This window comes from Cydia fagiglandana, chromosome 24, assembly GCF_963556715.1.
Source record: "Cydia fagiglandana chromosome 24, ilCydFagi1.1, whole genome shotgun sequence".
NCBI lineage: Eukaryota > Metazoa > Arthropoda > Insecta > Lepidoptera > Tortricidae > Cydia > Cydia fagiglandana.
In genome coordinates this window covers 7,142,321-7,160,174 of record NC_085955.1, presented here as the reverse complement: position 1 = coordinate 7,160,174, position 17,854 = coordinate 7,142,321, and the positions used below count along the sequence as shown (strand labels likewise).

Genomic DNA, 17,854 nt, shown 5'->3' with positions numbered 1-17,854 from the left:
ACAGAAAAAAAAGAGAGAGAGGATTCCCGCTCCGGACGCCGCGCCGAGCGCACGCGTTCACTGACGTAATTACCGAAATACCGCTCGCTTACCGCCGCGTCGAGCCTGGCTCCGCGTGCTGGTTCTCTTACGCCCTGCCACGTCGAGCATTGCTCCGTGTGCCTGTGTGTGTCATAAAGGATTGCAGTGCTATTATAAAAACCACCTGAGACAGTGACTCTTTCCAGTGCCAAGTGCCACCTTGCCGTGCGTGAAAAAAAAAATATATTAGAGACAGAGACTCCTTAAAAATCCCCCAAAATGCCCTCTTTCGAAGATTTCATTAGATTCTATTACCCTCACTTGATCGAACAGTGGAGGGACCATCAGTCAAAAAACCAGGCGGCCGCTGGTGAGGACTCCTCCAAACCACCTGCCGCGGCGGCCCCCCATCAGCACGCGGAGGCCCCCCATCAGTCCTCAACGGCCCCACAGGGGCGGCAGCCCCTGCTACCAGATGCCAGCACCAGAAACGACGTCACAGCAAATACCAAAGGTAGGGTTGCACCCACTAATAACTCTCAAACTACGACGGAACGTTACACAAATACTGACCATAGACGACGTGACATTGAGGCGCGTTCCCGCGGCGGGCACCGAGCTCGCTCGCACTCGCTCACGCCGAGCCGCGGCAGCGCGTCCTCCAGAATACACCCCTATAGGGTGAATTCCCCCCCCCAAGACGAAGGGCACACCCCTCGTCCGAGATCCCGATCCCCCCAAACGGAGGAAATTTATAAAATAATAACCAACACAAATATAATCAGCTGTTCAAACGAACATATTACCAGAGACCAGTTATACGACACAGACAGCAACTCTGATAGGGATTACACCTCAGTTCAATCTGAGTATGAATATGAGACGACCAAATCAAGGAAAAATAGGAGGAAAAAGTCGTCAGTCAAGACTCCCCCCCCTCCCACCATACAGCCCCATACAAACATTCCAATTTCGCAAAATCGGTTTTCTCACCTACCTCAAGGCGAATGGCCCCAAACACGACCAGACCGTAATAATGACGATTCCCAACTTAACCGCCACGCGTTACCAGCCCAAATACCCACTCAATCCCCAAACCACCACTCACAATCTCACTCGCAAAACACACAAGAGATGGAGTTGGTATATGACGACGAGGACAACGACTCACTTGCTGAGGACGATGACTATGACAATTATACAGAAGAAGATGAGGATGAGGACCAGCCCAAAAAGAAGCCCAGATCCCCCCCTTCTTTAGTAGTTTACGACCCTAACAGATGGGCAACTCTCTCAAAACAAGCTAATATTAAAAAACTAGGGTTCCTAAGGTCACATGTAGGTATAAGCAAATATACCAAAGAACCTATACTATATATAGACACCCAGACCCCAGATCAATACAGAGGCTGGCGTAAACTACTAAAGGACGGATTCCACTCCCACCCTACTGGCAAGCAGAGGAAGCTGAGGGTGGTTATCCTCGGTTTGCCAGTGAGCATCGAAACTGATGACATTAAAAATGACCTCATCAGCAAAGACCTCCCGGTACTAGAAGTTACCAGAATGTTAAAAGGACCTAAAGACAAACGCGAACCTTTTAACGCAGTTAAGGTTGTGCTAGACCTAACAAAAAAAGGGAAAAAAATATTTGACATACAACATGTATGTGGCCTTAGTGGGCTCAAAATAGAACCGCCTCACAAGAGCAACAGAGTGGCCCAGTGCCAAAAATGCCAGCGTTATGGCCACACCGCCAAATATTGCCAAATGCCACCAAGGTGTGTCAAATGCCCAGGTAACCATCTCACAGTAAACTGCGACAGACAGCCTGACCCTGTAACAGGTAAATTTGTAACCACATGCGTGTTGTGCGGAGGTAGTCATTCTGCAAATGCTTCAATTTGCCCGGCAGCCCCACCTCCAAAAAATGTCAGACCCCGCCGCAAAAGGGTTAATTATAATAACCCCCATAACCAGCAGATGCCATCAACAAACCAGCCTAACTTTGACCTCTCTCAGGCTGAGTCAGTAGATGCTAGGGTCACCTTCCCTACCTTACCTACCCCACGCAACCTATCCACACAAGTTCTATTCCAATCTCAACAAAATCCACCCCAACAAAAATCCAAAGTGAAACAAAATTCAAACTTCACATGGGGTAGGAACCCCCCCCCCTCCCGCCCCCAACCCTGGCAACAAACTACGAGTAATGCCAACCAACACCAAACCCAGACCCCTCACACATATCAAATGAGCCCCTCCCCCCCTCCCTCACAACTCAAACCTTCCCCCCCACCAACCTCTGAGCCTCAACACCGTGAGCCGCACCTGTCCGCAAATTACAATAAAAGGCGTTCAGTTGTCCCGCCACCGCAACAACCTCACCTCTCCCTCACTCCTCACTCATATGGTAACCCTGAAGCGGACCTACAATTAGTTATGGATATGGCAAACACCTTAGACATAGACGAGGTCTGCTTACTGGCCTCTAAAATAAGGAACGCAAATTCAACTGCACAACAATTAATAGCCATGGCACAACATGCAAAGTTACTCTCAAACATTAAAAACTTATGTAAAAATAGCGTTAATGGATTGCACGCCCGCTAGTAGATGTAAACCAAAATCAATCAATATAGGTTTTTATAACATTAATGGCATTCAAGGTAAAAAGGAAGAATTAGCTAGTGCCATGAAATCGTTACAATTGGACGTTCTCTTGGTCCAGGAGACTTTCCTAAAGCCCAATCACAGATGCCCAAAAATTGCAAATTATAAACTAATTAGAAATGATAGATTAGGTCAAATGAAAGGTGGTACCCTAATTTATTACAAAAAAGAATTACATTGTTCGACCATACCCCCTCCTACCTTATCAAACCTGGAGATTTCTGCTTGTAAAATTGCATTCACAGGTCATAACCCAATCACATTAGTCTCAGCATACCAGCCTGCCTCCAAAAGTATCAGCCTGCAGGACCTGGAGACCGTGTTTGGCATGGATGAGTCGGTCATAGTGGCCGGTGACCTCAATGCCAAGCACGTTCAATGGAACTGTAGGCTGAACAATGGTAATGGCAGGCTGTTATGTCAGTACCTATTGAAATCAGACCCGCCGATTGACATACTATCCCCCCTCGAGCCTACCCATTACCCGGACCAGGACGATTTCCTTCCCGACATCCTAGACATAGCGCTAATGAAAAAAGTTACTTTAAAAATGAGATCAATAGAGGTGGCTCATATCCTAAACTCAGATCACAGGCCTGTCATTCTCAGGCTGGGTCCCCCCCCAACGGATCCGGACACCACAAAGAAAGTGGTGAATTGGGTAAACGTGGGGGTGGAGCTGGCCAGGGAGGACAGTTCGCTTTTAAAGTTAATTAATACAAACCTATCATCAAAAGCCCTATTGGAAAAAGCAGTTGATGATATAACCAAAGGCTTCCAAATGGTCATAAACAGCTGTACCAGGTCAGTTCCGGCTGATGATGATAGGCGATGGCAGCTCCCCCATGAAATTAACGATCTAATTAACAGGAAAAATGATGTCTTAAAGGATTACGCTCTTTTTCCCTCTCGGGAGAGCAAAAACTCAATCAATAGACTACAAAGGCAAATTAAAGAAAAATTAAAAGTGCACAGAGAGGACAAGTGGAATGGCATGCTTGAGGAGATCAGGCCAGGGCACAAAGCCTATTGGCAACTGGCCAGATCTCTCAAAGCTGACACGACAGTGTTAATGCCCCCACTTGTTCGCCCCGACACACAAATACCGGCTTTTACGGACACAGAAAAGGCCGAATGCCTAGCCGCCAGTCTAGAGGACCAGTGCTCTCCCGGCAGGGAACCAAATGATCCAGATCATATCCCCTTAATAGAGGAGGAGGTGGAGGAGCTCCTTTTAGACCCACCAGTAGACCCACCACTCCAGCAGATCACCTTTACTGAACTCAAAAGAATAATAAGTAAATTAAAACCACTGAAAGCTCCTGGACTAGACGGAATACCCAATAGATTTTACAAACTTCTCCCAGACTCAATAATACACATACTTTTGAAAATTTATAATGCAGCGCTTGAAGGCGGCCACTTTCCATCAGCATGGAAAGTGGCGGTCGTCATTGGCATCCCAAAGCCAGGGAAACCGAGTAACATTCCCACTAGTTATAGACCTATTAGCCTCCTTAACATCATGGGCAAAATCTACGAACGCTGTGTCCTAAATAGGATTCACCAACACATAAACGAAAAGGACCTCTTGCAGGGGGAACAGTTTGGGTTCAGGGCGGACCACTCGTGTGTACATCAAGTCCATAGAATCACGGAACACATCCTTTACCGGTTGACGGAGAGGAGGAGACCCGTACCAACGGGAGCGGTCTTCCTTGATGTGGCCAAAGCTTTTGATAAAGTTTGGCACACCGGCTTGATTTTCAAGCTAAACAAACTAGGTGTGCCAATACGTCTCATCCACATCATAAATGACTTTTTAACCGGTCGAAGCTTTGGCTACAGAGTGGAGGGGACGCTCTCCACTTTCCACCCGGTGAGGGCTGGCGTGCCTCAGGGCTCAGTCTTGTCGCCAACACTGTTCTCCCTGTACGTCAATGACCTACCCAAAGTTCATGATGTCCATTACGCACTTTTTGCTGATGACACAGCGTTCTATGCCTCATCCCGCTCTCCAAATATGTTGACCTCTCTTCTCCAGCGAGCGGCCGACTCCCTAGGGGAATGGTTCGACCGTTGGAGAATAGAGGTTAACCCGGAAAAAAGCGTAGCCATCCTTTTTACTAGAAAAAGAGGGGGACTACAGCAAACACAGGACAGTTACGACAAAATTAAACTTTTCAATAAATATATAGAGTGGAGTGAGCATGCCAAGTACCTGGGAGTAACCTTGGATACCCGCCTAAACTTTAACAAACATATCAAAATAGTAAGGGACAGGGCAGCTTTTATTATGGGCCGTTTAAATCCTCTCATCAATAGTAATAGCAACATGAGCATTAGGGGGAAAATAATGCTGTATAAAATGTGCATTAGACCCATCCTCTCCTATGCTTGCGTTGTCTTCGCCCACGCATCAAAAAACAAACTTAAGTCATTTCAAATAATACAAAACCGGTTCCTCAGAAGGGCAGTCGGTGCGGCCTGGTATATCAGAAACGAAGACCTTCATCACGACCTGAACCTACAGTCAATCCAAAACTTTTTCCAATACGCCTCAAGGAGGTACTTTGACAAAGCCCCCCACCACTCGAATCCATTAATAGTTTCCACTGTTTCCTATACCCCCTCACCAAACCCTAAAAGGGGCAAGCGTAGACCGAAACATGTTCTTACAGATCCAGATGACAACATAACGATCAGACTAACGGAAGACCCCCCCCGCAAAGAAACATTCCCACCCGACTGCATACATAAAATAGACTTGACTAACCTGACAGACATTGACGCCACAACCGCAATAGAGCACATACTTACATTACATAACAGATTAAAATCAAACTCGAGAGTGGGTGCACCCCTAACCCTTGCTTTGCAGGTATCTACGTCACAAGAAATGGCTGCAGGGGCGGTCGCGCTGGCCAACACTTAGCTGATTAACAAATTCTACCTTACTCTATGTGTATATCATCAACTCGCTCTCCCCCCGTTTGACAAAACAAAACAGACAACTTATTGACATATAACCAATTTGACTATACCAACCGACTGACCACACTCAACACCCTCACAAGAGGCTAAGACCTGGGTCCCTTCAGGACACAGGCATCCTTTCTTTTCCCCCGGGATGTCCCTCCGGGACATCCCGGCGTCAATCTTATGGATAAGATAGAGGTCCAGTCTCTAAATTCCATTAATAAACCTCAAAAAAAAAAAAAAAAAAAAATCCGACAGACACTCAAAAGCACTCGTGCTGTCGTTTTGTGAGTAAACTAAAATTAAATAATCTTTAAACATGTCTGGACGCGGTAAAGGTGGCAAGGTTAAGGGAAAGGCAAAGTCCCGTTCTAACCGTGCCGGACTCCAGTTCCCCGTCGGCCGTATCCACAGGCTTCTACGCAAGGGCAACTACGCCGAGCGCGTCGGTGCCGGTGCCCCGGTGTACCTAGCCGCCGTCATGGAATACCTGGCCGCTGAGGTTCTCGAGTTGGCAGGCAACGCCGCTCGCGACAACAAGAAGACCAGGATCATCCCTAGGCATCTCCAGCTGGCGATCCGCAACGACGAGGAGTTAAACAAGCTCCTCTCCGGTGTGACCATCGCCCAGGGTGGTGTGCTGCCTAACATTCAGGCCGTACTCCTGCCCAAGAAGACCGAGAAGAAGGCTTAAGTGTCCTCACTTCTCATCAGGCTACATCTCTAGCGGTAACACACGGCGACTGGTGAATGTGTGCATTTGTCTCGCGCGTACATTTATCGCACGCACGGGGCCTCTGTTACATTCCCGCCCGAGTGACCGTTACAAAAGGCCCTTTTCAGGGCCACAATATAATTCTGTGTAAACGTTATAAGTTTCATGGCATAACGCATACTTATATGATGTCATTAGATCGATCAATAATAAAAATATGATACTACACATTTATGAATGAATTATATAATTACGGTTAAGAGTATTAGGTACTGTACTGAACTATAATATGATTATCGTTCAGAGTCTGCAAAACACATCACATAATTAATTAATATTATAAAATTAATCGTCGTTCGGAGGATTAATTAAAACTTAAAAAAGTGGATTAAAACACACTAATTATTTGTTGTTGGTGGATGGCTCGGATCAAAGATATTACTTGCTCAGCTACAACAGTGTGTCTCTGTAACAACAATTATAAATCAATAAATAAATAAGCTACATAAATAATTAATTAATATACCTAATTGTTGGCCGCCCACAGTTATATATAAAAATGGATGACGGATGGTTATGGTTATGGTTCAAATATATTTTGGTTAACTCATTATTATTACACAGCACATCGGGCGGGTAATGTTTGTTTGTTTATTTATTATTAATAATATAATGATGAATATTTAAGTACATAATATCAACACGCCCTCGCACTCCCCACCATGCCTACGGACGATGCTAATGATGCACGAACGCTATTGGTCGAGATACCGCGGGCTCGACGCTCGATCTTTAATCCCCTATTTCCCGTTCGCTACGCTAGCAAAGATCGGGCGACCGTAAAAAAATATCATATTTCCAGTTCGACTCTCGTACTGTAAGCATCTAACTATATCGCAATGCCACCCAAGACTAGCGGTAAGGCCGCCAAGAAATCCGGCAAGGCCCAGAAGAACATCTCCAAGTCGGACTCCAAGAAAAAGAAGAAGCATAAGCGCAAGGAGAGCTACGCCATCTACATCTACAAGGTGCTCAAGCAGGTCCACCCCGACACCGGTATCTCCAGCAAGGCCATGTCGATCATGAACTCGTTCGTGAACGACATCTTCGAGCGCATCGCCGCCGAGGCCTCCCGCCTCGCTCACTACAACAAGAGGTCCACTATCACCAGCAGGGAGGTGCAGACCTCCGTGAGGCTCTTGCTGCCCGGTGAGCTCGCCAAGCACGCCGTCAGTGAAGGCACCAAGGCCGTCACCAAGTACACCAGCTCCAAGTAAGCGTACGTCGTTCCTCGTATGCGGTCTGTCTTCTCAATACACTTTTAGTGTAATGGGTTTAGGTAGTTCGTATTGCGACGACACGACACGCTTTGAGAGTGTGGTTTGTGCATCAACCAAAAAGGCCCTTTTCAGGGCCACAAATACGTTCTGAATATAATATAAGATGTTTCTAACCGTGCATACGGTGTCAATCGGTCGATAAGTATCGATGATCAAAAATATTATTTACTTACACTATGGTGATGATGGTGGTTAAGTAAGGCCATGTAATCACGTACGCCTACATATTTAAAAAATTAAACAAATAGATACATATATATATGTAACGTGAGGCAATAGGGAATTGAACAGAGTTAGGTTATTTTCCGCGGAGTTAGGTTAGGTAGGCTGATCTAACATAACCTAACTCTAATAGTTTAAGTTAGGTTCCGCGGAGTTAGGTTAGGTAGGCTAACCTAACTCCTGGGTTAGGTTAAGTTAAGTTAGGTTCCGCGGAGTTAGGTTAGATAGGCTAATCTAACTCCTAGGTTAGGTTAGGTTCCGCGGAGTTAGGTTAGGTAGGCTAACCTAACTCTGTCAAATATTGTTATTTAGTACCAGACCTAACCTAACTCCTAGGTTAGGTTGTACTTAGGCTAACTTAACTCGGTCAAATATTGTTATTTACAACCTAACCTAACTAAAAAAAAAAAAAAAAAAAACGCAATAAAATTAGTATGAGTGAAAAAAAAAAATCTATATATACATATGTTTTAATATTTCAATAATTTATTGTAATCAGAAATCGTATTGGTGAGAAATGAAGAGGGGAGAGGGGGACGCGTATGTGAATTTTATAGACCTCTCGCTCACACGCACACTAACTCCGTCCCTTTCCGACGAGCACATAAAAAGCAGGCGCTCTGAGTCGCGAAGTTTATTCCCTCTCGTGACTCGTTAACGTAACGTAGTAACGCGTGTCGTAGTAAATTTTTTTCGCAATGGCCCGTACAAAGCAGACCGCTCGTAAATCCACCGGTGGTAAAGCGCCCCGTAAACAGCTCGCCACCAAGGCGGCCCGCAAGAGCGCGCCGGCCACCGGGGGCGTCAAGAAGCCCCATCGTTACAGGCCCGGCACGGTCGCCCTCCGTGAGATCCGTCGCTACCAGAAGAGCACTGAGCTTCTGATCCGCAAGCTGCCCTTCCAGCGTCTGGTGCGTGAGATCGCTCAGGACTTCAAGACCGACCTGCGCTTCCAGAGCTCTGCCGTTATGGCTCTCCAGGAGGCCAGCGAGGCTTACCTCGTCGGTCTCTTCGAGGACACCAACCTGTGCGCCATCCACGCCAAGCGTGTGACCATCATGCCCAAGGACATCCAGCTGGCTCGCAGGATCCGCGGTGAACGTGCTTAAAACCACCCACCACCAAGCTAAAATCGGCACGGAGCTACATCACCGAACGCGCAGTCTGCGCGAACGCATTCGGTTACATTATATCTATTATTTTGTACCACGCGTTTTGCGCCTGGACATGCGAACGTGACGCTTCTGTCTTATATCAAAAGGCCCTTTTCAGGGCCACACATGATTCGAAAATTCACAATTGTTTCTTTGAACAAACACTTACGCGTAGATAAATCAATCGATCGATCACTATTATTAATCAAATTAGTAAATATAATATGTTCAATTCATACATAAGATTAACCGCGATACACCATTAAATACCCTATAGGTACTTACAGTCAAATAATAAGGTTATTAACGACGAACCTAATCATTTTTCCTACTAGAATTTAGTAGTGCAGTATGTAGTATAGAATGGAAAGAAGGAAAGTGAATTAAACTCGTGATATTAATTACGCGCCAAGTAAAATTTAAAATTTAAGTTAATACGAAATAATAATTTAGATACTTAGATAGAAAATTCAAATTTTATATAGGTACCGACGTATATATCGACAAAATTATTACCACTGAATGAATGCTTACAAAAATATTAGAGATTTATATAGTATGACATGTAAGTAGTACATATTTATATCCCCAAAGTTATGAATTTTCTTTTTTAATAACCGTATCATATGAAATTATTTATCAATATTATATTATATTTCACGAATAAAAAGTAAATCAAATAATAATGCTCCGATATCTCTCTAACCCCGTCCCCCGTCTCCCCGCAATAGGGTAAAGCGTATAAATAACGCACAGATCGCGCCTCGCCTGTATTCCACTCGTGTCGACGCGCGCCGCAAGTCGTGTGTCGTGTTCCGTGTATTCCGTTCGAGAAGTATAATCTCAACTAAAAGTCGCAATGACCGGTCGCGGTAAGGGAGGTAAAGGTCTGGGGAAAGGAGGAGCCAAGCGCCACAGGAAGGTGCTCCGTGATAACATCCAGGGTATCACCAAGCCCGCCATCCGTCGTCTCGCCCGCAGAGGTGGCGTCAAGCGTATCTCCGGTCTGATCTACGAGGAGACCCGCGGTGTTCTGAAGGTGTTCCTCGAGAACGTGATCCGTGACGCGGTCACCTACACCGAGCACGCCAAGAGGAAGACCGTCACCGCCATGGACGTCGTCTACGCTCTGAAGCGTCAGGGCCGCACCCTCTACGGTTTCGGTGGTTAAGCGCTCCGCTTGCACTTGGTCCGCCGCGCGCGACATCGTGTAATATGTACTGACGCATGTATTACCGTATCGCGCGCGCGCGCGACCGAGCGGGCGCGCGCGCCGCGTCCTCAGACGCAAATACAAAAAGGCCCTTTTCAGGGCCGCAAATAATTCTAACTATATGCACCGCAAATACAAAGTTTCAGCAGCGACACATACGGACAGACAATCGATCTATCTATCTAATAATATGTATAATAACTTACTTACCCCGCACCGCAAGTCCAATTTTCTAACTTGTAACAGCAGCCCCAGCCACCTCGTTCGCCGCTTCGGTGGTTTGACGCCAGCCAGCCCGGATCTCTAAAACAATTAAGTATATGTACTTAATTTTTGTTGAATATGTGGTTATTTTTACAAGCAAATGTGTGCTAATAATATTGATACTAGAGCAAGCTAAATATATCTTTAAATCTTTAGATTCCGATCTAGCACATCATTGTGTAAGTCACAATTATTAATGTGCACCAAGCATACTTAATTATTAGTAAGTAAGTAGACCTTGCCCGCCCACTATACCTATGTACTCGTATATAAAATAGGCATAAGTAAGTATATATATAGAGATTCGATTGAACGTCTCCACAGCTAGAGCTTTACACGCGTGTCTATTTACCACACCTCCCAGTAGGTACATACAGCATGCATAAATTCTGATATCTCTCCATCTCTTCAAGAATCATCCATCCATCCATCCATCCATCCATCCATCAATCGGTCCATCCATCCGACGTCATCATCATCATCATCATCATCATCATCTTCTTCCTTTTATTTTTCCCGACTTCCCGACTAGCATCGCCCTAACCAAAACATAAATAATTAATAAATATAAGTATGTACCTACATAGTTAATAGTTATTACTCACGTTTTCAAAATGCAAACATGTATTTCTCACTCACAGACACGCACTCGCTAACTTCTTCTTAGTTAGTATTACTAATAACACCATAATTATATATATTTTTTAAAACAATCACATGCAACACCGCACACACCACATTTTACATCACTCTCACCTGACACCTGTGAGGCTGTGACCTACTACTACTACTACTACTACTACTACTGATAACGACGACCAGGATGAACTGCCCAATTAGGTAAAGGATTCGCAAATATTGCACAAAACAGACAGGGACACCCAACATCCCCTCACCCACTCACCTCGAATTTTACCTCACCAAAAACATTAATATTATAGGTAACTAATAGCAGCAGCATTATAGTAACTCAGCTCAGCAGCCTAAGACTTTTCGCGTGTTCCTATGATGAATATAATTAAGTACATATAAAATATATATCAACCTAAACAGATTCTTATGTCCAACAACAACACACACAGTATTGCAATACTGTACAAAAATAATTTATATCGTTTGTTTTAATATTAGGCGCATTCAGACAGATAAATAATATAATACGTTACTAAAACAAAAACAAAAACAAAAACTAAATAAAATACGACCTACACGATATTCTACCTATCATCATGCGCTCGCAAGCTCCGAGTGTCGCGCTGTATGATCCTCGTAGAGGAGAGTTTAACCATCAGAATTATAATAATATTCATGAATATGGTAATATCGTAATGTATTATAGAACATAAATAATTATATAAACGTAATATAAAACACCTATCCCGTTTTACATCGGTACCAGCAGAGAGCAAACCGCTGAACGTAGGCAATCCAAGTCGCGGTATGGCTGTTTTACGACAGTGAAGACAACAAGTCAAAATAACATTATAACTATAATTTTCTACTTTTGTTATTGTGTCACATCTATCTATGGTATCTTCGCTTTTAACTGGAAGACACATAATAGTGTTAAATGTGGTTTTAATTAAGAAAAATCACTTTTTAAACAGACCCGAGGTGTCCGCAACCTATAATACCAAAAGTAAAGTTCCCTCATTCGTTTATCGGCGTTCCAAATCTTAAAACTTCTATTAAAATACATATATCAATTCATAAAGAATATACACGTGCAATTATATTATAATCATTATAATATAATTCACTATAAATTTAGTTTAATCATAAACGAGTAAGTGAAAAGTTGGAAGTGTTATTACGAGAAAACGTCCCGCGACATAAGGGTCTGCGTTACGGTTAAGCCGGAGGATATATAATAGGTGGCGCCCCCGTCGGCGGTGTTTAGTACTCGCCAGCGCAGCGCTCCGCTTACACGCGTCCGCTGTTCTCTCTTTGCGCAGTTCGTGCGATTTACTAATTTGTAACTACACATATATTTTACTTTTTTAAATATGGCCGATACCGCAGTTGCTGCCGACGCTCCCGCCCCGGCGACGCCCGCGAAGAAGCCTAAGGCGTCCGCCTCCGCAGGCGCTAAGAAGCCTAAGGCGAAGCCCACCCACCCTAAGACGTCCGAGATGGTTAACAGCGCCATAAAGGAGTTGAAGGAGAGGAGCGGTTCGTCCCTGCAGGCTATCAAGAAATACATCGCCGCCCAGTACAAGGTCGACGCCGAGAAGCTGGCACCTTTCATCAGAAAATATCTGAAGAGCGCAGTCGAATCCGGCGCACTCATACAGACCAAAGGCAAGGGCGCGTCCGGCTCGTTCAAACTGGAGTCGAAGACATCATCCGCCGGCAAGAAGCCCGCCGCGGCCAAGAAATCTAGCGCTAAATCTTCAGCCGCCGCTAAGAAGCCCGCCGCAGCTAAGCCCGCTAAGGCGAAGAAGGCCGCCGCGTCCCCGGCCAAGCCTAAGGCCGCCACGAAGGACAAGAAGGCCGCCGCAGCCAAAAAGAAGCCCGCAGCGAAGAAACCTTCCACCCCCGCCAAAGGCAAGAGCGCCGCCGCGCCTAAGGCCAAGAAGACCGCGAAGCCGCCGACCAAGAAGCCTAAAGCTCCCAAGCCAAAGAAGGCCGCGGCCGCTCCCAAAGCGAAGCCCGCCGCTAAGAAGGCTGCCTCGAAGAAGTAAGAAGACTGCGCCATATTGTCGTCGTCGTCGTCCTTACATCGGTCGCGGTAGTGGTCGTGATGGTAGAGGAGATGTCGATTGTCGTTGCTATAAATATTATACGACGACGTGTCGCCTCTTTTCGACTCACGTCATACGCCTGTGCGCGTTATACGCACATCAAAAAGCCCTTTTCAGGGCTAACAAATGTATTCAAAGGTTCATATCGCCTCTGTTTCATTGCAATGAGCACATACACGAGTCGATCGATCGATTGATTGATCTATTAGATCAAAGTTATGAACATACATACCACCACCACAATAGATGTTCGGGATCGGAGTAAAAAGTCGAATCTCAAGGCACTGATAGATTAAATTAGGATATTATGTTAGGTTTGGTGTCATGTTTTACATTTCGACTTGACAATTGGAACGTGAATAAACATGATAACATAGATAATGATGATCTTAGATTTCAAAAAAAAAAAAAAAAAAATAGATAGTTCATATCTACATACATACGTACGGCCTATAGATAGATATAGGCCAAATTATAAATTAGGTAGAGTTATATGAACTTACTTACAGAATATTTTGTTAATTGTGTTATTTATTCAGTTATACTTTGAGATGTATTTATTTATTTATATTGAATTTCTTTTATTTTATCTCTATCTCGCGCGCTCGCTAATTCGCGCTCTCGCACGCGGGACGTTGATTGGTCGATCGGGCTCGTGTTATGTCGGCTCGTTATATCCCCACTATTAGCGCACTCCTTGTGGCTATATAATAAACGGTTATCAAAAAATCCGACAGACACTCAAAAGCACTCGTGCTGTCGTTTTGTGAGTAAACTAAAATTAAATAATCTTTAAACATGTCTGGACGCGGTAAAGGTGGCAAGGTTAAGGGAAAGGCAAAGTCCCGTTCTAACCGTGCCGGACTCCAGTTCCCCGTCGGCCGTATCCACAGGCTTCTACGCAAGGGCAACTACGCCGAGCGCGTCGGTGCCGGTGCCCCGGTGTACCTAGCCGCCGTCATGGAATACCTGGCCGCTGAGGTTCTCGAGTTGGCAGGCAACGCCGCTCGCGACAACAAGAAGACCAGGATCATCCCTAGGCATCTCCAGCTGGCGATCCGCAACGACGAGGAGTTAAACAAGCTCCTCTCCGGTGTGACCATCGCCCAGGGTGGTGTGCTGCCTAACATTCAGGCCGTACTCCTGCCCAAGAAGACCGAGAAGAAGGCTTAAGTGTCCTCACTTCTCATCAGGCTACATCTCTAGCGGTAACACACGGCGACTGGTGAATGTGTGCATTTGTCTCGCGCGTACATTTATCGCACGCACGGGGCCTCTGTTACATTCCCGCCCGAGTGACCGTTACAAAAGGCCCTTTTCAGGGCCACAATATAATTCTGTGTAAACGTTATAAGTTTCATGGCATAACGCATACTTATATGATGTCATTAGATCGATCAATAATAAAAATATGATACTACACATTTATGAATGAATTATATAATTACGGTTAAGAGTATTAGGTACTGTACTGAACTATAATATGATTATCGTTCAGAGTCTGCAAAACACATCACATAATTAATTAATATTATAAAATTAATCGTCGTTCGGAGGATTAATTAAAACTTAAAAAAGTGGATTAAAACACACTAATTATTTGTTGTTGGTGGATGGCTCGGATCAAAGATATTACTTGCTCAGCTACAACAGTGTGTCTCTGTAACAACAATTATAAATCAATAAATAAATAAGCTACATAAATAATTAATTAATATACCTAATTGTTGGCCGCCCACAGTTATATATAAAAATGGATGACGGATGGTTATGGTTATGGTTCAAATATATTTTGGTTAACTCATTATTATTACACAGCACATCGGGCGGGTAATGTTTGTTTGTTTATTTATTATTAATAATATAATGATGAATATTTAAGTACATAATATCAACACGCCCTCGCACTCCCCACCATGCCTACGGACGATGCTAATGATGCACGAACGCTATTGGTCGAGATACCGCGGGCTCGACGCTCGATCTTTAATCCCCTATTTCCCGTTCGCTACGCTAGCAAAGATCGGGCGACCGTAAAAAAATATCATATTTCCAGTTCGACTCTCGTACTGTAAGCATCTAACTATATCGCAATGCCACCCAAGACTAGCGGTAAGGCCGCCAAGAAATCCGGCAAGGCCCAGAAGAACATCTCCAAGTCGGACTCCAAGAAAAAGAAGAAGCATAAGCGCAAGGAGAGCTACGCCATCTACATCTACAAGGTGCTCAAGCAGGTCCACCCCGACACCGGTATCTCCAGCAAGGCCATGTCGATCATGAACTCGTTCGTGAACGACATCTTCGAGCGCATCGCCGCCGAGGCCTCCCGCCTCGCTCACTACAACAAGAGGTCCACTATCACCAGCAGGGAGGTGCAGACCTCCGTGAGGCTCTTGCTGCCCGGTGAGCTCGCCAAGCACGCCGTCAGTGAAGGCACCAAGGCCGTCACCAAGTACACCAGCTCCAAGTAAGCGTACGTCGTTCCTCGTATGCGGTCTGTCTTCTCAATACACTTTTAGTGTAATGGGTTTAGGTAGTTCGTATTGCGACGACACGACACGCTTTGAGAGTGTGGTTTGTGCATCAACCAAAAAGGCCCTTTTCAGGGCCACAAATACGTTCTGAATATAATATAAGATGTTTCTAACCGTGCATACGGTGTCAATCGGTCGATAAGTATCGATGATCAAAAATATTATTTACTTACACTATGGTGATGATGGTGGTTAAGTAAGGCCATGTAATCACGTACGCCTACATATTTAAAAAATTAAACAAATAGATACATATATATATGTAACGTGAGGCAATAGGGAATTGAACAGAGTTAGGTTATTTTCCGCGGAGTTAGGTTAGGTAGGCTGATCTAACATAACCTAACTCTAATAGTTTAAGTTAGGTTCCGCGGAGTTAGGTTAGGTAGGCTAACCTAACTCCTGGGTTAGGTTAAGTTAAGTTAGGTTCCGCGGAGTTAGGTTAGATAGGCTAATCTAACTCCTAGGTTAGGTTAGGTTCCGCGGAGTTAGGTTAGGTAGGCTAACCTAACTCTGTCAAATATTGTTATTTAGTACCAGACCTAACCTAACTCCTAGGTTAGGTTGTACTTAGGCTAACTTAACTCGGTCAAATATTGTTATTTACAACCTAACCTAACTAAAAAAAAAAAAAAAAAAAACGCAATAAAATTAGTATGAGTGAAAAAAAAAAATCTATATATACATATGTTTTAATATTTCAATAATTTATTGTAATCAGAAATCGTATTGGTGAGAAATGAAGAGGGGAGAGGGGGACGCGTATGTGAATTTTATAGACCTCTCGCTCACACGCACACTAACTCCGTCCCTTTCCGACGAGCACATAAAAAGCAGGCGCTCTGAGTCGCGAAGTTTATTCCCTCTCGTGACTCGTTAACGTAACGTAGTAACGCGTGTCGTAGTAAATTTTTTTCGCAATGGCCCGTACAAAGCAGACCGCTCGTAAATCCACCGGTGGTAAAGCGCCCCGTAAACAGCTCGCCACCAAGGCGGCCCGCAAGAGCGCGCCGGCCACCGGGGGCGTCAAGAAGCCCCATCGTTACAGGCCCGGCACGGTCGCCCTCCGTGAGATCCGTCGCTACCAGAAGAGCACTGAGCTTCTGATCCGCAAGCTGCCCTTCCAGCGTCTGGTGCGTGAGATCGCTCAGGACTTCAAGACCGACCTGCGCTTCCAGAGCTCTGCCGTTATGGCTCTCCAGGAGGCCAGCGAGGCTTACCTCGTCGGTCTCTTCGAGGACACCAACCTGTGCGCCATCCACGCCAAGCGTGTGACCATCATGCCCAAGGACATCCAGCTGGCTCGCAGGATCCGCGGTGAACGTGCTTAAAACCACCCACCACCAAGCTAAAATCGGCACGGAGCTACATCACCGAACGCGCAGTCTGCGCGAACGCATTCGGTTACATTATATCTATTATTTTGTACCACGCGTTTTGCGCCTGGACATGCGAACGTGACGCTTCTGTCTTATATCAAAAGGCCCTTTTCAGGGCCACACATGATTCGAAAATTCACAATTGTTTCTTTGAACAAACACTTACGCGTAGATAAATCAATCGATCGATCACTATTATTAATCAAATTAGTAAATATAATATGTTCAATTCATACATAAGATTAACCGCGATACACCATTAAATACCCTATAGGTACTTACAGTCAAATAATAAGGTTATTAACGACGAACCTAATCATTTTTCCTACTAGAATTTAGTAGTGCAGTATGTAGTATAGAATGGAAAGAAGGAAAGTGAATTAAACTCGTGATATTAATTACGCGCCAAGTAAAATTTAAAATTTAAGTTAATACGAAATAATAATTTAGATACTTAGATAGAAAATTCAAATTTTATATAGGTACCGACGTATATATCGACAAAATTATTACCACTGAATGAATGCTTACAAAAATATTAGAGATTTATATAGTATGACATGTAAGTAGTACATATTTATATCCCCAAAGTTATGAATTTTCTTTTTTAATAACC

At 44.6% G+C, this 17,854-nt stretch overlaps 6 protein-coding genes across 6 annotated transcripts; all 6 read left to right on the top strand.

The window, feature by feature from the left end:
- Positions 1-5,992: 5,992 nt before the first annotated feature.
- On the top strand, positions 5,993-6,367 carry LOC134676500 (histone H2A). The gene has a single exon (XM_063534885.1). The coding sequence runs from the start codon at positions 5,993-5,995 to the stop codon at positions 6,365-6,367; it is 375 nt and encodes a 124-aa protein (XP_063390955.1).
- Positions 6,368-7,287: 920 nt separating this feature from the next.
- LOC134676222 (histone H2B) lies at positions 7,288-7,665 on the top strand. The gene has a single exon (XM_063534543.1). The coding sequence runs from the start codon at positions 7,288-7,290 to the stop codon at positions 7,663-7,665; it is 378 nt and encodes a 125-aa protein (XP_063390613.1).
- A 983-nt stretch (positions 7,666-8,648) lies between these two features.
- Positions 8,649-9,059, top strand: LOC134676119 (histone H3). Its single transcript, XM_063534401.1, has one exon. The coding sequence runs from the start codon at positions 8,649-8,651 to the stop codon at positions 9,057-9,059; it is 411 nt and encodes a 136-aa protein (XP_063390471.1).
- Positions 9,060-12,587: 3,528 nt separating this feature from the next.
- LOC134676118 (histone H1C-like) lies at positions 12,588-13,265 on the top strand. Its single transcript, XM_063534400.1, has one exon. The coding sequence runs from the start codon at positions 12,588-12,590 to the stop codon at positions 13,263-13,265; it is 678 nt and encodes a 225-aa protein (XP_063390470.1).
- An 858-nt stretch (positions 13,266-14,123) lies between these two features.
- Positions 14,124-14,498, top strand: LOC134676121 (histone H2A). The gene has a single exon (XM_063534403.1). The coding sequence runs from the start codon at positions 14,124-14,126 to the stop codon at positions 14,496-14,498; it is 375 nt and encodes a 124-aa protein (XP_063390473.1).
- Positions 14,499-15,418: 920 nt separating this feature from the next.
- LOC134676120 (histone H2B) lies at positions 15,419-15,796 on the top strand. The gene has a single exon (XM_063534402.1). The coding sequence runs from the start codon at positions 15,419-15,421 to the stop codon at positions 15,794-15,796; it is 378 nt and encodes a 125-aa protein (XP_063390472.1).
- Positions 15,797-17,854: the final 2,058 nt, after the last annotated feature.

Excerpts from the sequence above, each read along its gene's own strand:
- LOC134676120 (XM_063534402.1), top strand. The coding sequence starts at position 15,419 with ATGCCACCCAAGACTAGCGGTAAGGCCGCCAAGAAATCCGGCAAGGCC.
- LOC134676121 (XM_063534403.1), top strand. The coding sequence starts at position 14,124 with ATGTCTGGACGCGGTAAAGGTGGCAAGGTTAAGGGAAAGGCAAAGTCC.
- LOC134676500 (XM_063534885.1), top strand. The coding sequence starts at position 5,993 with ATGTCTGGACGCGGTAAAGGTGGCAAGGTTAAGGGAAAGGCAAAGTCC.
- LOC134676118 (XM_063534400.1), top strand. The coding sequence starts at position 12,588 with ATGGCCGATACCGCAGTTGCTGCCGACGCTCCCGCCCCGGCGACGCCC.
- LOC134676222 (XM_063534543.1), top strand. The coding sequence starts at position 7,288 with ATGCCACCCAAGACTAGCGGTAAGGCCGCCAAGAAATCCGGCAAGGCC.
- LOC134676119 (XM_063534401.1), top strand. The coding sequence starts at position 8,649 with ATGGCCCGTACAAAGCAGACCGCTCGTAAATCCACCGGTGGTAAAGCG.